General features: G+C 41.8%; 2 protein-coding genes across 2 annotated transcripts; both read left to right on the top strand.

Moving 5' to 3' along the window:
* On the top strand, positions 1-1,083 carry METTL18 (methyltransferase like 18). Its single transcript, XM_018559915.1, has one exon. It carries the CDS (start codon positions 1-3, stop codon positions 1,081-1,083), a length of 1,083 nt encoding a protein of 360 aa, XP_018415417.1.
* An 11,154-nt stretch (positions 1,084-12,237) lies between these two features.
* LOC108789816 (transcription factor Sox-3-like) lies at positions 12,238-13,131 on the top strand. The gene has a single exon (XM_018559914.1). The coding sequence runs from the start codon at positions 12,238-12,240 to the stop codon at positions 13,129-13,131; it is 894 nt and encodes a 297-aa protein (XP_018415416.1).
* Positions 13,132-26,328: the final 13,197 nt, after the last annotated feature.

The following is a 26,328-nucleotide window of genomic DNA, read 5'->3' as shown; positions in this document are numbered from 1 at the left end:
ATGTCATTTCAGTTTAATTTCAGCGTTGAAGAAGATGAAGCGGAATGTACTGGACTTTCAGACCTCCAACGCAAAAGGGAGACACCAGAGGATAGTACACACCGCTCAGAAGACAAAGAAGTACAGCTAAAATTATCCACTAAGAATAAAGAGACGGGGATAGAACAGAATTCCTCTCTTAGTAAGAGTGACATTTTAAATAGTAGCAGTACAGGCAAGGATTGTAAAACTGAAGAAAAACCAGTTTGCTGTAAACCAGCAGTCGAGCACAAAATCCCACAAGATGTCAGCAGAGTGCTGGAAAATAAGATCGTTGAACAGAGCTCAGATCTACAGTTCGTCAATGTGTCTGTAGTGGAAATGACATTGTCTAATGAAGATTCACACGGTGAAAATATAGTGAGTAGAACTGTCACAGCGAACTCTGATCTAATTTCTGGGGTGTATGAAGGCGGCATGAAAATTTGGGAGTGCACATTCGATCTCATCAAATATATTGAAGATGAAGATGTCAGCTTTAAGGGAAAAAGTGTCTTGGATCTTGGCTGCGGGGCTGGTTTGTTGGGAATTGTGGCCCTAAAGCGAAAAGCCAAAGAAGTGCATTTCCAGGACTACAACAGCACAGTGATAGAAGAGATCACTATTCCTAATGCTCTGGTCAACTGTGACAGTGGTGATGGAACTGGAAATGTTACAGAAGAACCAAACAAAAAGAGAGTCAAGAAGTCAGAAACATCTGCAGGGCTCTTGGACAAGTGCCGCTTCTTCTCTGGTGATTGGTCACATTTGACACTGTTAATGCAAAATCAAACGCCATCTTTGAAATATGATATTATTCTAACATCGGAGACCATCTATAACCCTGATTACTATAGTGCTCTGCATGATCTCTTTCAGCATCTATTGGCTGACAGTGGGACTGTATATCTAGCTAGTAAGTCTCATTACTTTGGTGTAGGAGGGGGTGTGCTTCTGTTTGAGACTTTTGTTAAACGGCACAACCTTTTCCACATAAATACCCTCAAGACACATGATGATGGACTTCAAAGAATGCTTTTGAGTTTGTCATTTAAAGACCAATAATAAAGGGAAAAGGCTATTTTAATAACTCTGTTTGTTTTTCTTAATAAAACAGTGTCTTATTTTTTTATATCTGGAATATGCAAATTAGCAGTTTGTATCATATAAGCACAGTTCTGTGTTCTGCCTAGGAATTGTTTCAGTTGGGGGGGCTGAAATTAAGGGAAGTGTAAAATCACTGAAAAATAGAAAGCCTTTCTAAAGCTGAACATTATATTTTATTTTAAATATAGAGAGAGTGGCTCCGCTGTCATCGTTCTTGATACCCAGAACAGAACTGGCTCTCAAAATAACAGCTGATCCCTGAAGATAAATGTGTGAAAGTGTCTCTCTTCATGTAATTTGCAGAGCTCAGGTATCAGTTTGACAGTCGTGTGTATCAGGAAGTGTGACAGCAGCAAAGCCCCGTGTATTACACCAGGAGCCATTTTCCTGGTGTAATCTGCAGGGCTATCAGTTTAACAGCTTGACAGAGCATCAGCTGAGCCCCATGTCCATCGTAGCACTGGAAACAGCAGCTTTCCCTGCCTTTGAGAAGCAGTAGTTCCACAGAAGTGTGGCAGCTTATGAAAAGAGCTGGACAGAGAGTATGACAAAAATAGTCTTAGGGAGAGCTGCTTCATTTGCACAGTATATGGTCAATAGAACAGCTTTGCTATTGCAAATAGGGTCTTATGAAGCACATGGTAATTGTACTTAACAATACCTTCAGGCACTGTATCACATGTTTTTTGGCTGTATGAGATGCTCTCAACAAATTCATGTTTTAAATTCATTTGACTGAAAGTTTGCACTAGACGCTCTTAACCACACACCCAGAAATGAATGTAATGTCTTTGGGTAAAATGCAACCCATGCTGAGAAAAATAACAGCAGCTGCCATTGCACTTCTTCCTAAGATGATATATAGTAGTTGATATATAGTAAGTGAAGTCAGAGCTCCTGATTTACATGCGTGTTTTGGAACAATGGAAACTTTTTAGTAGAGGCCGGCAATGGCAGCTTCCATATTTCACTAAGCACTTGCTTAAAGAAGAACGCCGGAAACTTTTATTAACCCTTGCAGTGGGGTTACCCCCACACTTTAAGGGTTAACTGCTCGTTTGTGTCTAGTTATAAAAAAAAAAACCCAAAGCTCAGAGCCAGCTTCCTTTTAGACCAGTCCTTCCCACGTCCTTCCCTCTCCTCTCGGTCTAAGGTCCCATAAATCATCAATGTCTATACTAGGGCTGCAACCAACTAATCGATAATGAGAATAGTTGTCAACTATTCTTATCGATTAGTTGGTTGGATCCCCTAGCTCTCTCCTCAACGCTGGGAAAAGGGCACAGCAAGCAGTGGGCGGGTGCAATAAGTAAGCCTGCTATTGCATACTGGAATTCCAATAGCAGGCTGGCTATTGCATCAGCCCACTACCTGCTGTATTTATATTCAGCTGGCATCTGCGGAATCTTGCCCCTGGCAGCTGTCATTCCCTGGCTGAAGCTATTCAGGCACCATGTGCTTACAATACAATTATTATTTTTTTAAATGGGGGGAAAAAGACATTGTAGCAAAGTGTCATTTCTTCTGTGTTGTCACATGAAATGATATAATAACATTTTTACAAAAATGTGAGGGTTGTACTCACTTCTGTGAGGTACTGTACATACATAACATTAAAGCTGAGGCTTCCAGACACGTATGGCATTCGGGAGCTCCCGAATGCTATTTGGAAACTCAGTCTCCATTTGGGTCTTGGAGCATCAGGTTTAGTATTATGTATATATAATAAGTATTCTGTAGTATGAACGAATATTCTTTGCGGCAACATTGGGAGCCATATATACATAAAACTAAAGCTAAGGCTCCCAGAAATCGGATTCAGACCCATTTGGATGCATTAAACCGAAAAATACCTTTGTTTGGCCAGAAAAGTCACATGTCCGATTCAAAATAGTTTTTAAATGAAATTCGGACAAGATAAAAAATTTCGGAAACAGAAATTTGGATTCGGACATATTTGGATGCATTGGGATTCAGATGTGTCCGAATTACAGCAAATTTGTATGAATTTTGATTCGGCTATTTGACATGTCTATTTTCCAGTTCAGCTTTGATGTCCTAGATCAGGAGTGCCCAATAGGTCGATTGCAATCTACCAGTCGATTGTAAAGCTAATGCTTGTAGATTGCGATCGCAAGTCTGCTCAGCCAAGCAGGAGAAGACCGGCTGGGCTAGGATAGGCAGCATAGTGAAGGAGGAGGCAGCTCTGTATATCTTCATTTGTCATGGGAGGAGGTGGGAGTTGTGCTCAGCCGGCAGGACTCGGCTGATCTTTGCAGCTCTGCCAGCATCATGAGTTAAGTCTTAGGGAAGGGGGGGAGCCGCAGCAGCTCTAAAGAGGACCTGTCAAGGCCTGAAAGACAGGATGAAAGATAGAGCCAGCAATGCTGAAAGAGTTTGGTTATTACAGGTAATGGTCTCAAGACAAGAAAATGTATCTGAAAATATAGTCCTCTTTCCAAGACCAGAAAAAAAGTGAACTTCTTTCAAAGTACCTTTCTTGTTTTCCTGAAAATCAGCAGTTTTTATTCTATAAGCATATCACAGCGAAGAGTTATTTTAATCTATATTTGCACTTTAAAAATGATGAAAGTCAGTTATATTTATAAAAAAGAGTTCTTTTAGGGCTAGTTCACACTAGCACCAGTGCGTTTCGGCCCGATTCGGTGCCGTCCCGGCCGGCTCACTTTGTTTTGGGGCAGGAGGGGGCGTGGTGGTGCATTGAAGTCAATGGCACCGCAGCCACGCCCTCCAGCCGCAGCGCGATTGCCCACATCAGAATGCAAAGCACATCAATGCCTGCGTTCCGGTCCAGTCAGAAAAAGTTCCCCGGACTGGAACACAGGCATTGATGTGCCACGTGTTCCAGTGCAGCCGATCGTATTGCGGCAGGAGTGTGTGGCTGCAGTGCCATTGACTTCAATGCACCGCTGCGCTTCCTCCTGCCCCAAAACATAGTGAGCCGACCAGGATATGATCCAGTGCGTTCCGGCACCGAATCGGGTCGGAACGCACTGGGCTGGTGTGAACTAGCCCCTATAATTTATAATTACATATATTTTTATTCACTGATATTGCTATGTTTATCTAACTTTTTTTATTTCAATAATACATATCTGTTATGCATAATAAAAATTGGTATAATAAACATTTTGTTATTGACATTTGAAAAAGGCTTTAATTTTAAAAACATTCGTACTGTCTAAGGGCTTGTTCACACCAAGCACGGAACAGGTGCAGAGCAGTTACAGACCGGATCAAAACTGCGTCCAATGTGTTCCTATGGTATTTTTAGCTCCAGTTCACCTCACAGCGTTCCGTTCCAGAGCAGGTAAAAAAACTGCAGCAAGCCCTATTTTACCTGCTCTGGAACGCATCAAAAACGCATCAAAAACGCAATGCAATGCAATTCACTGCAAAAAACTAACCATAAATAAAAAAACTATGGTCATCTGTGATGACCTAATCTTTCTTGGTCACTTCCTGTCTGTGGAAAAAGGTGACCTTGTGATCTGTAGACCAAAGGAACAATGGTGGATAAGTATTGTGACCCCGAGAAATTCATTAGTATGGTGGAAGAGTGCCCTGAGCTGTATGACAGCAGGCATTTTCAATACAAAAACAAGAAGGCTGATCAGTGGAGTTCTATAGCAGGATTTTCCCTGGATATGAGGATATGTCCTCTACTGATAAGGAGAGCTGTGGTGAGTACTTCAATGTGAATGGCACTTTGGCGTAGCATTATAATAACCATCACCAGGAGCATGCCTGCATCCCATGGATCCATGCTGCAACAATTTTACATGTGAAACAAGGTCAGAGGAAGCAGGAAATAATCAGAACAGCCAATGAAAGGTCAGAGGTAAAAGGAAATGACGTCATAACATTGTTAGCTTCCTGAAGGAAAAAAAAAACGCTCTGGAACGCATCAAAAACGCATCTAAAGACTGGCGTGCGTGTGCAGAAACGTGAGCAGATCTGCTCTGCATTTTGTGTTAACAAGGCCTAAATTTTCGGATGTTGGTTTAATGGTTGAATATGTTTGAAATCAAATCCATACAGTATAGGTGTTCTTTATTAAGTTGAAAGGAGCCGCGATAATGACTATCACAGCTTATTCCCTGGAGCAATATATATACAGTATATATAATATTCATTATTATTATTATATGATATTATTATTATCATACAGGATTTATATAGCGCCAACAGTTTAGAATAAAAGGAAGACATTAGAGTTACAATACAATTCAAGATTGTTTCCAAGAACCACCTGCACTCCTTACGGTCTACAACCTTACAATATTGGTGGTGCTCATGGTGATCGCATGAATTGCGCCATGTAAAACTCAGGGTAATCTTAGTAGGTCAGTCACCAGCACATACAAATAAAGATTCCGATATCAATATCTCGTTGATATGTTTATTGAAGAATGTCACATCATGTCACAAGAAGCTAACGTTTTCGAGACCTCAATGAGATATTGATATCGAAGTCTTTCTTTGTGTGTGCCGGTGACCTACTAAGATTACAATACAAATCAAGACAAGATGGTAAGGAGGGCCCTGCCTGTGAGAGCTTACAATCTAAAAAAGATAGATTGATAGAGAGAGAGAGAGAGAGAGAGAGTATATTATCAGTGAAGTGAAAGAGGCACTCACAATTAATTGGTTGATGTTTCCAGATGACATTACTTGCTTCTCAGACGCTAAACAGATGTGACACACATACATTTAAAACCAACAGCCCACCCCCATCCCGCCCTCGTGCTGGAACCGCACAGGGCAAAGTTAAAAGAGAACTATAGCCCAACCTTTTTTTTTGCCAAAGTTCTCTTTAGGGTCACAAGAGGACATTTGCTAATGTCCTCCTGTGACCCAAGACTCAGCATATAGCGAGCTATTGCCCACTATATGCTGACAGCACACAGCTGCCCTTCAGCCAGGATGGATCCACCCAACTTGCCTGATTGATCTGCCCAGGGCCGGACTGGCCAAAAGGCAAACCGGGCAGTTGCCCGGTGGGCCAGGCCGATCACAATCATCCTGATTGTGTCCGGGCTGGTCCGCTATGCCCGATTGGTGGTCAGTGCGAATAGTTTAGTTACTTTGGCGGCAGGGCCGGACTGGCCATCGGGCATACCGGGCACTTTCCCGGCATCTCTCCACCCCTGCACCCTTCGGCGGCCAGCAGCTTCAGGCATAGGGACCGGGACGAACTTGTGATTGGCGCTGTCAGCTTCCTGGGGGGCTCGGCACGTGGAGCTGCGAACGCGCCCCGAACCCATCCTTAGCAGGCAGTGCTGAGGTCCCCACAGCTGCGACCTGTCCTGTCAGCTCTCTCTCGTCCCGTCCGTTCTGTAGCTGCAGCGGCCGGGAGGAGAGAGAGAGCAGACAGGAGGGATCGCAGCTGCTGACATGGTCTACATGATCATCTCTGTCGGATGCAGACCGTGCAGCTGAATCTGCACCGACACTCGGATCCTTTCCGCCAGCGCTCTTTCAGTGAACGCTGGCCGAAAGGATTGTGAAGAAATGAATGGTAAGGTCTGGGGTGTGTGTGTGTCCTGCAGGATCTGTGGGGGGCTTTTCTGGGTCTCGGGGGCTTTGCAGGATCCATAGGGGGCTCTGCAGCCTGCAAAGCCCACCACAGATCCTGCAGAGCCCCCTTGAGATCCTGCAGGGAGTCAGGGGGTATCCACAGGATCTGTGGGGGGCTTTGCTGGGTCTCAAGGGGGCTTTGCAGGATCTGTGGTGAGCTCTGCGAGGTCTTTGGTGGGCAGAGCCCACCACAGATCCTGCACAGCCCCCTGAGACTGCAGGGTCTCGGGGGGGCTGTTCAGGATCAGTGAAGGGCTCAACCGGTTCTCAGGGGGGCTTTGCAGGATCTGTGGCGGGCTCTGCGGGGTTTATGGTGGGCTCTGCAGGGTCCCAGGGGGGCTTTGCAGCCTGAGACCCTGCAGAGCCCACCAGAGATCCCACAGAGCCCACCACAGAGCCCACCTGAGACCACAGCCTAGTGGGGTAAATTTAGTGTGTGGGGGGGGCGCCCGAGTTTTGTCTTGCCTAGGGCAGCCCCAAACCAGAATACACCACTGGCGGGGACATCATCACAGACACTGCACTGCCACGATACTCTCTGCAGCTCATCAGGAGGAGAAAAGCTCTATCGAAGCCCTATAGAAAGTTCCAACTTCTGAGATCTCCAACCACCTGACCTACTTAGAAGTAAGAGGTTCGGCCGAGAAGGCTGTACTGCACGTGGGCCACCCACGGCATTTCAAAAATACACATACTACAGATTTTAATAAATATTAAAATGAACTAGGGTCAGACTAATCCAGGACATTATTAATCTAAATTGCCCCACTCAATATAGCCGCCGCTTGCGCTGCACTCTGCGGCACACCACTGACCTCTGCACTATAAGTCACACCTCTGACCTCTGCGTCACACTGCTTTCTTCTGTAATCTGCATTATACCACTGACTTCTGCGTTACTAGTGACCTCGGCAATTTAATTTTTCAAATTGATTCGGCTGTGTTAGGTCCCGCACAGCAGCCTTCTGAGGAACCACGCGGTGCCTTCTTACAGGGCTTCCACCGGCTGCCTATCTTTCCCTCCTGAGCCCCTTTGCCCGAGACTTCAGGCTGGTACCCCGGAGCAGAGCGGCAGCACAAAGTATGTACCAAATTCATATACTATTATTCTATATTGCTGTATAATGTATTGCTGGGATTTTTAGTCCTCTATAGCTAGTGGTATTCTGCATTAGAGTGTAAGCTCCTCTGTACAGAGGCTGATGTGACTGGCTGATGTGACTTCTCTGTACAGCACTGTGGTATATGTCAGAGCTATATAAATGTATAATAATAGTGTATTACTGTGGGGGGAAATAAGAGTGTAAGCTCCTCTGTACAGAGACTGATGTGACTGGCTCAGTGTTCTCTGTACAGCACTGCGGTATATGTCAGAGCTATATAAATGTATAATAATAGTGTGTGACTGTGCGGGGGACATAAGAGTGTTAGCTACTTTAGTGCAGAGAATGCCAGGGGGGTTGGGGGGCCAGTGAGATCCCATTCTCTATAGCAATATGTCTGTGAAGGTTCTCATTCATCCAGGTCATGGTATATCTGTAAAAAATAAGTCAAGGCAACTGGACTTTCTGTATTTTTCTTGAAGACGTTTCACTGGTCATCCAACCAGCTTTCTCAATTCAGAAACTCCTGAATTGAGAAAGCGGGTCGGAAGTCCAGTGAAAGGTCTTCAAGTAAAATACAGCAAGTCCCGTTGCCTTGGCTTATTTTTTACAGATATTCCTGTCTGGACCGCGATCGCTAACCTGTGCCCCATTATGGCTGGCTGACAGCCCATCAAGGCCCCTCTTACATTGGTTGCCCCCATCAGTGTGCCCCCTTACACTACCTTTGTAAATAAGGGGCACTCTGATGGGGACAACTAATTATTATTTGACTCCGGTTACTTCTAGGTAACAGCCTGTCTAATATGGGTGGGGGGTACAGTTCCAGTGGATGTTTATATAATATGGGGGAGGGGGGCGAAAAAAAAATGTCTGCCCCGGGCGCCCATAACTCTGGTTACGCCACTGTGGTCAATCTGTTAGTCAGTCCAGCAGGGGGTGACTTTATATGAGAAGCAGACCTGGCTGTCCACAGACAGTGTTGTTTGGGGATGTTATAGTGGTGATGCTCCTGATCCTAACTAATGCAGTTAAACCTGGGAATGGGGTATGGTCAGGACATAATGAATGAGATGGGAATAGAGAATGTGTATATAGAGCTCAGATACAGAGATCATTTACAGCATCACATGACAGGTGTTCTCTAACTTGTAGCTTGCCTGGTCCTGCTTATGTGTATATATACACTTTGGAATTTCTTAAATCCTCCATGAGACAGACACACAAAATTTCTTATACGAAAGGGTAAGGTGTTTTTGCTTTAGATACGGCCAGCGAGTGACCCTTCCTCATATGAACAGGTGAACTTTCCAGCATTACATTTCAGGTAATCTGTACCCAAATTTGTAGGTTAAAATAAATCTGTCATACAAATGTAGTGTTTACCTTCTTCTGCAAATGCTGGTTGCCTGGCTGCTCTACAGGCTGATAAGCTTCAGTGTGCTCCTAGTCTATGACCCAGAACAAGTACAGTAATACCTTGGTTTACAAGTAACTTGGTTTGAGAGCGTTTTGCAAGACAAGCAAACATTTCTGAAAAATGTTGCCTTGAAATACAAGCAATGACTTGCAATAAGAGCAAATCTTTGTAGGAAAGCACCACCCGAATAAGGCTGTAGAAGTGCGAGCGATGAGTCTGTTTAACGACAATGCAATGTCACATTGGATAGAATCCTTGTTAAGGTGCCCATACACTGCACGATTCTCGGCGAGTTAGTGGCCTGCTGGTTCGACAACTGCCGAACGGGCCGTTTGCAGTCATCGTAAGCCCGCCCCTCATTACAGTCATCGTAAGCCCGCCCCTCAAGTGGGCGGGCTTGCGATGATCGAGAGTACGAATTGCCTGTCCAAGATGGGCAGATCGTACGTTTTTTAAAGTACTTTACAACCATCGCAAGACTAAGGTGGTTGTAAAGTGTATGGCCACCTTAAAGGTTTCACGAAATGAAAAAGATTCCATTGAGCCGAGAGATAGCAGTGATTCCGTTAGTGACAGTGAAAGTCGTCCTACACAATAGTCCCCCTCACACAAGCCACAAAGGTACCAGTAATTGGTTTATTTTTCTTTATATTTTATACAGTATTATATTACAGTATTGTAATCATTTTTATATGAATATTTTTGGGTTGTGGAACGAATCATCTGAATTTACATTATTTCCTATGGGGAAATTTGCTTTGATATACAAGCGCTTTGGATTACAAGCATGCTTCCGGAACGAATTATGCTCGTAAACCAAGGTATCACTGTATGCAGATCAGTAAGGTTGGAGAAATGTCAGAAGTCCTTGTCTTCAAACTTTTTAGATCAGAGCCTAAAGGTGCCCATACACTGCACGATTATCGTACGATAATCGTATGCGATCGGGTTTTCGTACGATAATCGAGCAGTGTGAACGGAGACGTGCGACCGTTTCTACTGTACGGTCGCACGTCTTCTGTCGAACCAGCATGTTCGAAAACCAGCCGGGAATCGTACGATTCTCGGCTGGTTAGAACGGTGCTCGGAAGATAAATGCTGAACGGGCCGGTGTGCGCACGCGCACACTGCCCGTTCAGCATTGCGGTCATCGGAAGCCCGCCCCTCAGGAGGGCGGGCTTGCGATGATCGAGAGTGCGATCTGCCTGTCCAAGATAGGCAGATCGTACGTTTTTTTAATCCCTTTACAACCATCGCAAGACTAAAGTCTTGCGATGGTTGTAGAGTGTATGGCCACCTTTAGGCCTTGTTCATATGGGCAAAAATTGAATTGTTAATCTGCGTTTTTACTGCTCACCCCCCTTGTCTTGCTGCAATGTCAGTACTGCAGCCAACCAGTGCTGTATACATCGCTGCGGATGCAGAATGTCACATTTAGCAGGCGGTGCCACTTTAAATTATCAAATGCGACCATTGCAACGAATGGGATCACGCCGCAACCACATGGGGGTGGCAGTATAGCCTCCTGAAAGCCGGGGAGCAGCTGCTGCACCGTCCTATGAAAAGCAATCCACCACAGATTTCTTTTCAGAGGATAGTGATGGCTGCTGCCACGTGATCTCAGCCTTAAGGTATTGAAGAATGAGGGTCAGCTTTGACAGCCAGACAACTAGCATTTCAGAAGGTGAGGTCAATAATGGTAGCTTTCTTCTTTTTGCATGACAGATTACCTTTAATTGTAACCGAATTCAAATATGTGTCTGTATGCTAAGGGCTCATTCACACTAGCCTGTCCTCTAAAATGTTGTGCTTTAGTGGGCAGGCTAGTGCGTTGCATCTATGTGTCATAGTGGTGACTTGCGTTGATCTGATGCAGTAATCTGATTACCTTTAATTGTAACCTAATTCAAATATGTGTCTGCATGCTAAGGTGCCTGCATGCTAATGTGTCTGCATGCTAAGGTGTCTGCATGCTAAGGTGTCTGCATGCTAATGTGTCTGCATGCTCAATATGTGATCTGATGCAGTAATCTGATGACCTTTAATTGTAACCTAATTCAAAGATGTGTCTGCATTTTAAGGTGTCTGCACACTAATGTGTCTGCATGCTAATGTGTCTGCATGCTCAATATGTGATCTGATGCAGTAATCTGATGACCTTTAATTGTAACCTAATTCAAATATGTGTCTGCATGCTAAGGGCTCATTCACACTAGCCCATCTTCTAAAATGTTGTGCTTTAGTGGGCAGGCTAGTGCGTAGCATCTATGTGTCATAGTGGTGACCTGCGTTGATCAGATGCAGTAAAACGCAGTTTACTGATGTGTGTGAATGGGCTCAGTTTGAGCACCTGAACAAACTGAAGTTCAAATGCGTACATATCAGATCTTATAACTTAACCGTAGGTATATCCAGGGCAAAACAAAGAATACAATTTACATTTTTGATTGTTTGGACAATTACAAAACATTGCCACTAACATTACAGAGCACAACTTTCCTGATTCTGTGTGCTATGCTAACGTTGAGCATGGGGATTGGATGCTTGTGTTATACATATAATAAATGGGGTAAGCATTCATATGTCCTTGCCTTAGTTTACTGATGCCATTTGGTGTTTCTGTTTTGTGAAAGCTTGTGCAAAAGAGCAACCCACGTTAAGCTGTTGCCTGTAGCAACCTGAAACCTTTTTTTCATTTCTCTAGGGAACTTTTATGGTTCCAATGGTTAATTGCTTCACTTGTACTTCCTTTCTTTGCACGTTTTTGTAAATGATTGAGTGATGAATGTCATTTGAAAGGGTTAAGCAGCTTTTGCAATGGTTAGTGAGGGTTTGACTTTGGGACCTTGCTATTATTGGCTGATTGATACTAATTAATATACAATTAGTCAGAGGCCTGGATTGCTCTTAACCAGAGAAACAAGGGTGAGTTGGTGTTTGCTAAAAGTTTCAGAGAGATTGCAGCTACAAGCCCACAGTTTGCACTAAATGTATACCATGGTGGAAACAAGCATCCGGAGTCCTGTGCAGAAAGCAAGCACACTGACTGGGGAAAGTGTGCCTGCAGGGGTGAAACGCAATGCTCCTACACCAGAAAGGATAAAAAGTAATGCTCTTAAGCCGAGCCAAATTCGAATAAAGAGACCTATGAATGCTTTTATGGTGTGGTCAACAGAAGAGAGAAAAAAGATGCTTGCAGAATATCCCAAGAAGCACAATTCTGAGATCAGCAAGAAGTTGGGAGCAGACTGGAAACTCCTCACTGATGCCCAAAAGAAGCCCTTTATAAATGAGGCAAAAAGACTAAGGGCTCAGCACGTGTCGGAATATCCGGATTATAAGTACACACCAAAAAGGAAGCAGAAGAAACTCCAGAAAATGGATCAATATTACCTGCCTGGTGAAGTTTCAACTGCAGATACTAATCTCATGTTGGGATCTGTAGGAGTTGGTCGGAGGACAGACCCTTATGTCCCCATGAATGGATGGCCTACAGGGGCATATGCTTTCATGCAGGAGCACTTTGACCACCTGCAACATCCTGGTATAAACCGGTCTCCATTTCAGCACGTGCAGAGGTATGAGCTTAACGGCCTGCATTATGGCTCCATGTTGGCTTCCTCTCAGACTTATATGAGTCCTGCACCCATGTATAACATACCAGCACACTACACTCAGCAGACCACTAGTACCCTGGGCTTTGGATCTTCAGCACCAGGGACTGAATCTGATTCCAGCTCTTCTGCAATTACCCCACACCCTCAAAAAATGTACACTGCAGATCTAAGGGATGCAACAAGCATTTACATGCCTCTAAGTGGAGAAGTTGGTGACCCGTCTTCTCTACAAAACAGACTACATGGCATTCATCCGCACTACTAAAATGAGGCCCTGGAACTAATGGGGTACATATTATACACTTATAACAAGTCTGTGTGGCGAAACTTTTACCAGACGCATTTTGTCATAGGATTTTAAGCATTACCTTTTGTACACTGGCAATCTTTTTAATTACTAGAATTAACAGCCCTGCAAATGTATTTTTCTTTTATATATTGTACACACTTCATGAACCTTTTCCCATTTTAAGACCAGTTATTTTGGTGAACTACTGGACTTAAACATAATGCTGTCCTGTGTGTAGTAGTTGATTTTAATACTTTAAGCTTAATACATTATTCAATTTTCTTAGCGGAATTGATTGGATTAATTTGTATAATGTTGTACACTTTTAAATCTGAAATCTTATTAAAGGCTTCTATGCATGCAGTATATTTTGATGCCACAACTGTGTTTTCTGCACAGTGAAGAGCTTTAACCGGCTTCTTGAAATGATTAGTGCAAGGTGTAATGACACTCAACTGGCTGCCATGGGCTGCACAATTTTATCATTTAAATGTAATTGACTCAATTTGTCAAATGAGTCAATTGCTAGGATTGCTGCACTCGGCACATGACTGTTCTGTGCAGTGTTTCCTGAACCCTTCCTCATCTCCCTGTTTTCCAGGTAATCTTTTATGCATGGTGTCTCAGCAATGTAATTGAACTGCTCATTCAGATATCCATAAATCATAATCTCTTCACTGGGGACATTAGGACAGGTTTATGACGAGCAGCTTTGCTAAATTTTATTTTTGTTTACTTCATAATGTGCGCATACTCTGCTTCTTAAGGCTTGTTCACACCAGATCTGCATGAGTTTTTACATGTGCAGTGCGTTTTTGCTGTGTTCCGCTCCTCTTCTCTTTTTTACCATTGGAATACTTTGGATGCATTTTTTATGCGTTCTGTAACTGCTCTGTATCTGCTCCGCACTTGGTGTGAACAAGCCCTAAACCTTCCCTTTTTCTAATTGAAGGAAACCTGTACACACACACACACACACTGTCACACACACACACACACACACTGTCAGACACACACACACACACTGTCAGACACACACACACACACTGACACACACACACACACACACTGTCAGACACACACACACACACTGTCAGACACACACACACACACTGTCACACACACTGTCACACACACACACACACACACACACACTGTCATTGCTGAACTTCTAAAATACAAGCTTGTCTGACACTACAACCTGTTTGGTTATTCTCCTGCAACAAACATGCAGAAAGCAGTCAGGACTGTTGATTTATGTACTTGCTGTAGGACTCCGCCTGTTGATGCATTGGGTTAATTTACTAAAGGCAAGTATGCTGTTCACTTTTAAAGAGAATTTGCAGGGGAAATTTCTCTTGACCTTGCTGAATGAGATGAGGCTCTCCTGACTTCCATCACCCAATCACATGCAAGAAAAAATACTTTTCTTCTTTTTTTTTCCTTTCACTTGATAGGGTAATCTTTGCAAAGTGAAATTACACCACATTCATTAAGCTAATGGAAACTTCCCTATTTGCCTTTAGTAAATGAACCCCTTTGGATCACTGAAACTGTTGGGCACTAGTATTTTGAAAAGAGGTCATGATTGGCGTTCTACATCCCTCAGTACAGTTACACCTGTCATTTTTTTACTTCTATAAGGAAAGTCACCAGCACACAGTCGTTAAAGAAGCAAACATAAATGTTTTTATTGTGACTATATCACAAGTCATAATGCCTATGGTTCAGGGCTGAGCAGGGTCTCGGGGGGGGCCTCCAAAATTCACTCCATACAACCGATCAGCGGCTATAGAGCCGCTGATCGGTTGTATGTGAAACAGCCGTTAACGGCTGAAGTAACAAGCGGGTCTTTCCTGCCCGTGCGCGCGCGCCCCCTAGCAGGAAAAAAATGCCGTCTCACGACGGCAACCCGCAGATAGTCAGCCGTCCGTCCGTTTTTTCTTAACGGGCGGATTGCAAGAGGTTAAGGTGACATATTGACTGAGTGCTGGTGACTTATTTACCTTGCAATGTAATTCAGTGCCATCTGCTGTCACTACAAGCACCACCCTCCTGGTTACAGCACTGTATAATGAGCAGTTGGTATCTACACTGATCTAAAGTTTTTACTGTGGCCTCTGTCCCTGTGGGGGACATTTACCCTATTTGCCCCAGTGATGCAGTTATCACTGAAAGTGAAAATATCCCAAATTTTGGGTTGTCATCAGAACAAGAATAGATGGGAAATCTTCCAATGGGGACACTAGTTAATTGCAGAAAATCTCATTTTTAATAGAGGGACAATTCTTGTGCAGGAGAATGGCAAAGTAAGTGTGGCTTCAGCAGGAAGGACTTTCACCAACTATCAGTAGGAAATAAGTACTTTAGGCTCCTAGTCCTCAATTCCGAAAACAAATCCTCGTTCCTTTCAACTTATATTATTGACCAACCTTGGGGTGGAAATGGTTCCATAAATAAAGTACATTTGGATTAATTGTTCGGATGGTTCAAGGATGATGCAGGTAAACACAATGTCCACAACTGACTTTATACATGACACGTATATGCTTTTACTTCTAGCAATAGACACAGGAGAGCTTCTCTCTAATTCTCCTTATATCTATCAGCGGCTATAGAGCCGCTGATCGGTTGTATGTGAAACAGCCGTTAACGGCTGAAGTAACAAGCGGGTCTTTCCTGCCCGTGCGCGCGCGCCCCCTAGCAGGAAAAAAATGCCGTCTCACGACGGCAACCCGCAGATAGTCAGCCGTCCGTCCGTTTTTTCTTAACGGGCGGATTGCAAGAGGTTAAGGTGACATATTGACTGAGTGCTGGTGACTTATTTACCTTGCAATGTAATTCAGTGCCATCTGCTGTCACTACAAGCACCACCCTCCTGGTTACAGCACTGTATAATGAGCAGTTGGTATCTACACTGATCTAAAGTTTTTACTGTGGCCTCTGTCCCTGTGGGGGACATTTACCCTATTTGCCCCAGTGATGCAGTTATCACTGAAAGTGAAAATATCCCAAATTTTGGGTTGTCATCAGAACAAGAATAGATGGGAAATCTTCCAATGGGGACACTAGTTAATTGCAGAAAATCTCATTTTTAATAGAGGGACAATTCTTGTGCAGGAGAATGGCAAAGTAAGTGTGGCTTCAGCAGGAAGGACTTTCACCAACTATCAGTAGGAAATAAGTACTTTAGGCTCCTAGTCCTCAATTCCGAAAACAAATCCTCGTTCCTTTCAACTTATATTATTGACCAACCTTGGGGTGGAAATGGTTCCATAAATAAAGTACATTTGGATTAATTGTTCGGATGGTTCAAGGATGATGCAGGTAAACACAATGTCCACAACTGACTTTATACATGACACGTATATGCTTTTACTTCTAGCAATAGACACAGGAGAGCTTCTCTCTAATTCTCCTTATATCCACGGTCCATAGACATCATGTACGTACTATCTGAAGGGAACAGCAGAATAATTTGGCTCCCTTTATGAGTTAGGTTCACTAAGGTCAAAAAGCTCCTCAGGGACCTTGGTTTAACATTTCAATTTTTGGGGTACGTTTCCAAGCAAGGAAGCTGTTCAGGCATAGTTAAATGTTTTTGTTTAATATGCATGTTGCTGTAGATGCCAACATTAATGCAGGGTGCCCTTTTGTTTCCTTAACTTGTTGGGTCATATTTTCAGGTTTGCATTATAGAACATTTTGGAAAAACACATCCATTTAAAAATAAATATACCAACATTCTGTGCTTGGTGTATCAAACACCAAGTGAGATAAACAATCATTGCTTTCACCTGGGTGATCCCTCACTATCTTCACTCGGAAGCTGCTACATAAAAAACATTTTACAAATAACATGTAAGTTTGTTTGTAAAAGTTGCATAGAATCTATCTAATAAATGTAGCACTTCCATTAATAGTACAAAATCAAAATACAAAAAATAACATAGCTTGAGTCCAATAAACTCTAAACAGTCTGGGGGGAATTTATAAAAACTGGAGCTGTTACCCATAGTGACCCATCAGATTCTCTCTTCAGTTTGTTCATTTAAGCTTGATTGGTTGCCATGCAAGACTGCTCCAGATTGGGACATCCTAAAACATTTAATGTGAAAATGGCTTAATGTACCATAATGTGCCTAAGGCTGGGCACACACCTTACAACCATCGCAAGACTTCTGTCTTGCGATGGTTGTAAGGTACTTAAAAAAACGTACGATCTGCCTATGTTGCATAGGCAGATCGTACTTGCGATGATCGCAAGCCACGCCCCCTGAGGGGCGGGCTTCCGATGACCGCAATGCCGAACGGGCAGTGTGCGCTTGCGCACACCGGCCCGTACGGCTGTTATCGTACGGACATGCCACAAACCCGCCGAACATCGTACGATGCTCGGCGGGTTTTCAAACATGTCCGTAAGTTTAAAGTCGTGCGACCTTACAGTAGTAGAGGTCGCACGGCTTCCACACACCTTACGGTCATCGTACGATCGCGGGATTTCCCACGATTATCGTACGATAATCGTAAGGTGTGTGGGGACCCTTAACCTCAATCAATTGCCTTGAAACTTTGCACAACCCAAGTGCTTAGCTTCCCAAACCAATCCTGGAAGATTCATGGATTTTGGTTACCCATAGGGCAAATGAGTAACATTAAGCTTGTTTTTTGGGGAGCTTAATGTGGCTTAACGTACAGAAAACAACTTAGATGTTAACCAATTTCCCCCACACTTCCCACAATACAAGAATCTATCTATGCCAACATATTCTGAAGATTTGAGGTCATTTGATAAAACATACCAAAACTATTTTATTACAATCCTAAAACATTTAATGTGAACAGCTTAATGTAAAAAGAGCTTAATGTTTAAAAAACTATCTAAACCTCAATCTATTGCCTTGAAACTTTGCACGACCTAAGTTATCAGCTTCCCAAACCCATCCTGGAAGTTTCATGGATTATGGTATCCTACAGGGCAAATAAGTGACATTAACCCCTTCATGACTGAGCTAGTTTTCAATTTCTGTTCATAAATGACTGTGATTCTTTCAAAGCAATAATATACTTTCTTACTAAATGTACCCACACATATTATATATTGTTTTTTAGCAGACAGATAGGGCTATATAATGATATCAAACATGTGTACCTAACGCCTCAGTAAGTTTAAATAAAATATAAAAAATTAAAAACAAAATAGAAGAAAACTCTTTTTTTTCTGTCAGTTTATATCAAGCAGTCACTATGACTGCTTGATATATTAACTTTTTAAATTTTTGGCTATTATTAGGCTGCTCCAAACTTGGGAACAGCTAATAATAACCTTAGACACTGATCCTGACAGCATGTCAGAATCAGATCTCGCTAAAGGTTTTTGATCATGCCTAGACGATCAGAAGTGATACATTTCAAGCAAAGCGATACATTGTAACATTGTATCTCTTTGCCTGAAATGTTTCATAAACATCGGGCTATCCAGCTGTCAAAATGAATAGCAGAGAGGTGAGTCACTCTGCTACCTCTCTGCTATTTTCAGCTGTCAAATACCGGATTGCCATTTAGCGCTCCCGTATTTGGATGTAAAGGCTTCATTATTTCATTAATGTACAAAAAACAACTTAGATGTTAACCATTTTCACCCACACTTCCCACAATACAAGACTCTATCTATGCCAACATTACATGACACGTATATGCTTTTACTTCTAGCAATAGACACAGGAGAGCTTCTCTCTAATTCTCCTTATATCCACGGTCCATAGACATCATGTACGTACTATCTGAAGGGAACAGCAGAATAATTTGGCTCCCTTTATGAGTTAGGTTCACTAAGGTCAAAAAGCTCCTCAGGGACCTTGGTTTAACATTTCAATTTTTGGGGTACGTTTCCAAGCAAGGAAGCTGTTCAGGCATAGTTAAATGTTTTTGTTTAATATGCATGTTGCTGTAGATGCCAACATTAATGCAGGGTGCCCTTTTGTTTCCTTAACTTGTTGGGTCATATTTTCAGGTTTGCATTATAGAACATTTTGGAAAAACACATCCATTTAAAAATAAATATACCAACATTCTGTGCTTGGTGTATCAAACACCAAGTGAGATAAACAATCATTGCTTTCACCTGGGTGATCCCTCACTATCTTCACTCGGAAGCTGCTACATAAAAAACATTTTACAAATAACATGTAAGTTTGTTTGTAAAAGTTGCATAGAATCTATCTAATAAATGTAGCACTTCCATTAATAGTACAAAATCAAAATACAAAAAATAACATAGCTTGAGTCCAATAAACTCTAAACAGTCTGGGGGGAATTTATAAAAACTGGAGCTGTTACCCATAGTGACCCATCAGATTCTCTCTTCAGTTTGTTCATTTAAGCTTGATTGGTTGCCATGCAAGACTGCTCCAGATTGGGACATCCTAAAACATTTAATGTGAAAATGGCTTAATGTACCATAATGTGCCTAAGGCTGGGCACACACCTTACAACCATCGCAAGACTTCTGTCTTGCGATGGTTGTAAGGTACTTAAAAAAACGTACGATCTGCCTATGTTGCATAGGCAGATCGTACTTGCGATGATCGCAAGCCACGCCCCCTGAGGGGCGGGCTTCCGATGACCGCAATGCCGAACGGGCAGTGTGCGCTTGCGCACACCGGCCCGTACGGCTGTTATCGTACGGACATGCCACAAACCCGCCGAACATCGTACGATGCTCGGCGGGTTTTCAAACATGTCCGTAAGTTTAAAGTCGTGCGACCTTACAGTAGTAGAGGTCGCACGGCTTCCACACACCTTACGGTCATCGTACGATCGCGGGATTTCCCACGATTATCGTACGATAATCGTAAGGTGTGTGGGGACCCTTAACCTCAATCAATTGCCTTGAAACTTTGCACAACCCAAGTGCTTAGCTTCCCAAACCAATCCTGGAAGATTCATGGATTTTGGTTACCCATAGGGCAAATGAGTAACATTAAGCTTGTTTTTTGGGGAGCTTAATGTGGCTTAACGTACAGAAAACAACTTAGATGTTAACCAATTTCCCCCACACTTCCCACAATACAAGAATCTATCTATGCCAACATATTCTGAAGATTTGAGGTCATTTGATAAAACATACCAAAACTATTTTATTACAATCCTAAAACATTTAATGTGAACAGCTTAATGTAAAAAGAGCTTAATGTTTAAAAAACTTTCTAAACCTCAATCTATTGCCTTGAAACTTTGCACGACCTAAGTTATCAGCTTCCCAAACCCATCCTGGAAGTTTCATGGATTATGGTATCCTACAGGGCAAATAAGTGACATTAACCCCTTCATGACTGAGCTAGTTTTCAATTTCTGTTCATAAATGACTGTGATTCTTTCAAAGCAATAATATACTTTCTTACTAAATGTACCCACACATATTATATATTGTTTTTTAGCAGACAGATAGGGCTATATAATGATATCAAACATGTGTACCTAACGCCTCAGTAAGTTTAAATAAAATATAAAAAATTAAAAACAAAATAGAAGAAAACTCTTTTTTTTCTGTCAGTTTATATCAAGCAGTCACTATGACTGCTTGATATATTAACTTTTTAAATTTTTGGCTATTATTAGGCTGCTCCAAACTTGGGAACAGCTAATAATAACCTTAGACACTGATCCTGACAGCATGTCAGAATCAGATCTCGCTAAAGGTTTTTGATCATGCCTAGACGATCAGAAGTGATACATTTCAAGCAAAGCGATACATTGTAACATTGTATCTCTTTGCCTGAAATGTTTCATAAACATCGGGCTATCCAGCTGTCAAAATGAATAGCAGAGAGGTGAGTCACTCTGCTACCTCTCTGCTATTTTCAGCTGTCAAATACCGGATTGCCATTTAGCGCTCCCGTATTTGGATGTAAAGGCTTCATTATTTCATTAATGTACAAAAAACAACTTAGATGTTAACCATTTTCACCCACACTTCCCACAATACAAGACTCTATCTATGCCAACATATTCTGAAGATTTGGGGTCATTTGATAAAACATACCAAAAATTATCTCACTATAGCCCGTGCAGCTCTGGGAGTTTGGTCCAGCGGTTCAGTCGAGCCAAGTCATATGCTTTGGCTTTGACTGAGCTGAGGTGAAACCCGAAGTGGGCCAAAGCCTTGCAACTGACAGCTGGGTGAAGCCAGGCATGATTTCACGGCTGGATCCGGCCGGTTGCACTGACAGATCAGTGTCCCCAGGTTACCTGTGGACGCTGAACTGTCATTACACAATGACAACTTGGCAGAGCCGGCTGTGATCTCACAGCTGGCGCCGACCAGTTGCAATGACAGATCTGTCAGTGCAACTGCCTGGAGCCAGCCGTGAGATCACGGCCGGCTCCACCAAGTTGTTGTTCATTGGCCGGGACCTGCTAGAAGACTTTGAAATCAGCCGTACAAGCCTTAAGTGAATAGCCGAACAGCATTTGGCTCTCTTTCCTTCGGGACAGTTGCTCACTTGGCTGCCTGCGGTGGCTTTGTGAATAACCCTCTTAGTGTTGCCAGAGCTGTAGTCTGCCTGGCTGAATTATAGTTGGTATTTATCTGATTAATTCCAGGTGTGCTGTCATTGACTGTACCTGCCTGAGTGGGATGTGATTCTGCTGCAGTGTGGGACAGCCAATGGAGGAATATCATGAGTGTGTGTGGCACACCAGCCAAACACTGGGGTTTTTTTGCCCAGTGGTGCATGCTGGGGAAATGCATATATACCCGGGGGAATTGTCATGTGCTCAGGTCTTAGTCCAGTCTCCCTCCAGGCTTGGTCTGGGGGTGGGAATGCTCAAGTGTGGGAAACGTTTGACTTGGCCTCAAGCCTACAGGAGGCCTCACATGCTGATTGAGGAGGAGGACGAGAGAACCTAGATGTCTACCGAAGGTACATGGTACTGGAATGGACCTCAGGAGCAAGTCTGGTGTTTCTCCTTCTGAAGATCTCATGCCTATCACTATTAAGCTGTTGCTCTAATACCCAGTGTCAGCCTGTGCTCCTATTGATTCTGCACTGTGGAAAACTGAAAGGGACTGGTGAGTCTAGAGTTCTGTTCTGTTCTATTCTATTCTATTCTATATAGTTTTGCCATGGATTTCCTAAGCCCTATACCCTCTCTCCAAGTTATGGAGTTCTCCAATAAAGCATTTTAACACACGCTTAAAGTGACCTGCGCCCAACCATTCTTTGATCGCACATACCTTTACCAATTGACTAGGATCTGCCCCTGAGAATGAAATGTCAGCCATCCCTGCCTTTGGGGGGTCCATGGGTCAGGGGGGTGCCACACTTGTTTTTTTGGAGAGCTTAATGTGGCTTAATGAACAAAAAAAAACTTGGACGTTAACCAATTTTCCCTAAGCTTCACACAACATAAGAATCTATATATCCCAACATATTCTGAATTTTTTGGGTCATTTGGTAAAACATACCAAAATGTATTCACATATTAATAAGCTATTTCATTACAATCCTGAAAAATTTAAGGTGAACAGCTTAATGTAATGCTTAATGTGCCATATTATGCCTAAACATTAACCTATTGCATTAAAACACTGCAAATGAATATTAAAATATTTTTTCCAAGATTTAATAGTAGCTTAATATGGAAAAAAAAACCTTCCACAAGGCAAGACTCCAGCTACTCAAAGCTACTTAGAAAATGTCTTGTTAAGAAATACACCAAAATGTATATGCATATGTATTCTGTTTTCATTTTTAAATGCTTGGATGGAGATCAGGAAAGCTGAAAATAAACTTTCTATATAACAAATGTTTCTTAACTCTCTATCCCTTTAAAAAAAAGTGGAGTCTAAAGTGAAAATGAAACTTTTAGCAGCAGGGCATGTGTGCCAGAGAGCTGTCTGAAGAACTGCATCTGGTCACTCATATCTAAAGGATCAAGTGATCACCTTTACATCTTTATTATAGTTCTGTATTTAACATCCAGCAAATACAAAATGTCATTTTTTAGAGAAAGATGTACTGATTTCAGACTGAAGGAAGCAGAAGCAATATTAACAAGCATTGAGCAACATAAAGAATATGTATCCTTGGATCCAGCAATATTACCAAAAGCAAATCAATTCTATATTTACAAGGCCCCAGCCTCTAACATAACCATTACAGATTTTCGTTTTGACCAATATACCTGGAAACAAAAGGGCTCAAACATGCATAATCTTCGCAAATATGGAGGCAATGTTTTAAAAAGATATTATCATATCAGAACGCAAGAATTTAAAAATGGCTCTTCAGAGTTCAGTAGACATGTCTACTGCTTAAACAAAAACAGAAGCCAAACTATGCCAGAGTACTACTTAATACATTACCTGGGAAATGAAAAGATCTTTAATGGTACAAAACATGGGAATTCAAAAACTGACAAGCCTTACATGCCTGTATTTATGCCAATAAATCTGTATTTATTGATATCTGTAAAAATGATACAGGACATAATGCAATCAATATATATAAAACTGTTACACACATGCGTTTTTCTTGTCGGTATTCTTTGCACATTGCATCACATTGATTCACAGTTAATATTTAGTGCATTTGATTTTTCATTATGGATATTTTGTAGCAATTACATTTACACTAAGGTGCATGCTATATACATGCGTTTCCTTTTTTGTTTTGCACTTTTTACACATTGTATCACATTACTCTAAGGTCAGTATCTACTATATCTGACACTTTGCGGTCTCATTCACACAGCGCGGCTTTCACCATTAATTTCATATATAAAACAATACTGAGCCAAAAGGGAAGTGATAAAAACCAAGATCGCATGCCTGTGGATCGTCCAAGAAATGAACAAAAAGTGCAGAATACCCTATACTCAAAAAAGAAAGAGCAATGCATATCAAGGGATGAGATATTCAGTTTGCATGAGCTTGCTTTTCAACTTGATGGATTCATTTGGAATATTACCACTTTTCCAGACATTTTGGTGTTTCTCGGACTACCAGACATTATAGCGTTGTCTTCTTCTGTATTGGATAATGTCAATAAAACACAACCATCCACAGCTAGTAAGCTATGACACTACATTTCAGCTGGGTGACTACTATCTGTCAGATTTAGTTCTAAGGAATACAGTACTGGAAAATGACCCAATTTACCCTGAGGCCTTTATGTTACATGAACGTAAATTTATGACCCATCATGAGAGACTTCTGTAACAGGCATTGAGAAGATTAGGCATCAATTCAGACCGATATAATACAAATTCCAATTATTGTTGACAGAGAAAAGGGCATTGTAAATGCTTTGAAAAAGAACTTCTCACATCTTAGTATTATTCTTTGCCGTGTTCACACGCTGAGAGATGTTGAATATTGGGTAAAAAAACAAAAGGGTGGATGAGATGATGTAAAAGTTTTAAAAGACCATGTCGAACAACTGATTGATTCACAAACTGCTACTGAATTCAATAATAATTATGAAACATTAAGCAAAACTTGGACTGAAAGTTTCAAATATTATTTTGATATACACTTGAAAAATGTTATCCAGTATCATTTAGTGTCATATATCACTCACAACTTTGCTGCTTTTAGAGGAAAATGTGCAACAAACAACATTAGTGAAAGTATGAACAAAATGATAAAAACCCAAAATGAATGGAAAGAGCTCCCTGTGGATGCAATGGTTCTGTCACTTTACTACATGCAGACTTTTTTTCTGAATGGATTTGAAAGAGCAAATTGTGGATCGGGTAATTACAATAAAAAAAGATGCCATCCCTTATCTAAAATAGTGGACAAAAAAGCAATTGCACCCTTCATTCCTCTGGAAGATATTATGAAACGAGTGAAAAGTCCAACAGTTGCAAATCCGCACACTGTAGAGAAAACGCAATGCCTACGAATGAGCCAGAAATCTTTAGCATGCAGCTCTGTACAAATGGATCTAGTTAGCTTTAATGCACAATTAAAAGTTTTTTTAGTCAGAAGTGCCATAAATGAAAATGTGTATGTTGTGAAATACACATCCAAAGGGGCAATGTGTTCTTGTCCTAGCACAGGAAAATATTACCATATTCTAGCGGTTGAGATGGCAACTAATACCTTTTCCCACAAGGAAAACATACAGCCTTACACAGATAAGGAAAAGGGCTCAAGGGAAAGAAAATAAATCTGGAAGAAAAAAGCCAAGAGCAAAGGATTATGATTATTGTGTCACCCCGGCCCCTGATTCCTTGCAGTCTTTGACTGAAATTGTAAGTAACCCACAAGATGTTACACTTGCATCCTCTGATTCAACCAGTGAATTTGATAATGAAGTGGCACAAAGCAAATATGATCTGTCACATGTTGGTACAACAATATGTGAAATCAAAGAGGTTCCTCCTTGGCTGTCCCCTAATGTGTGTATTCCAGAGTGGTCAACAATCCCAGAAACAAACAAAAGCCTTTCTCCTAGAGTTTGGTTACAAGATGTGATCATTGACCAAGCTTTACTTGCATTCATCCACATTTCAAAAAGAACCCACAGTGTGACATGTGTGCCAACATATATTTACCAGTTAGCTGCTAACAATGCTGTTACAATTCATTGCAGCAAACAGAATATTTAGTTACAAAGTCATTCTCATTCCTTTCAATACAGATGTTGTAGGTCCTGGAAATCACTGGATTCTTGCTGTAGGAGACATGCATGAGAAAGAATTGCTCATTTTTAATTCTGTTTACAGTAAAGAAATTGCAAAGACAGCTGCTCCAGGACTACTGAAAATCATTGAATGCATCTACACTGTAGCAGGAAAAGCATCTGACTTGGAAGAGTGGAAGATAATTGCAGTGCAAGGTGTGCATCAACAAAAAAACAGCCATGATTGTGGGGTCTACGTTATCCTTTGTGGATGTTCAATTGTTGGCAACTTGTCACTTAGCACTGTAAACAGCACAAGAGCAAGAGCATGGATATACTCCATTCTGCAAAAATTTGAGCCACAAAGAAGTAAACGATCTAGACTCCAGAAAAAAACTCTACAAAAGTATGTTGATAGACTCTTATGCTACAAAGAACATTTTTATCAAAGTGTGAATTTTCTGTTATTGAGAAAATTTCAGCCAACGTTTTAGAAAAAATGGTGATTTTACTTAATGAAGAAAAAAGTCTTCAGTCA

This window comes from Nanorana parkeri, unplaced genomic scaffold (genome assembly GCF_000935625.1).
Source record: "Nanorana parkeri isolate BGI_ZX_2015 unplaced genomic scaffold, ASM93562v1 scaffold421, whole genome shotgun sequence".
NCBI lineage: Eukaryota > Metazoa > Chordata > Amphibia > Anura > Dicroglossidae > Nanorana > Nanorana parkeri.
Note: the sequence above shows the minus strand (reverse complement) of the source record. Positions and strands in the feature narration are given on the sequence as shown.

Coding starts and splice junctions, on each gene's coding strand:
- METTL18 (XM_018559915.1), top strand. CDS start 1: ATGTCATTTCAGTTTAATTTCAGCGTTGAAGAAGATGAAGCGGAATGT.
- LOC108789816 (XM_018559914.1), top strand. CDS start 12,238: ATGTATACCATGGTGGAAACAAGCATCCGGAGTCCTGTGCAGAAAGCA.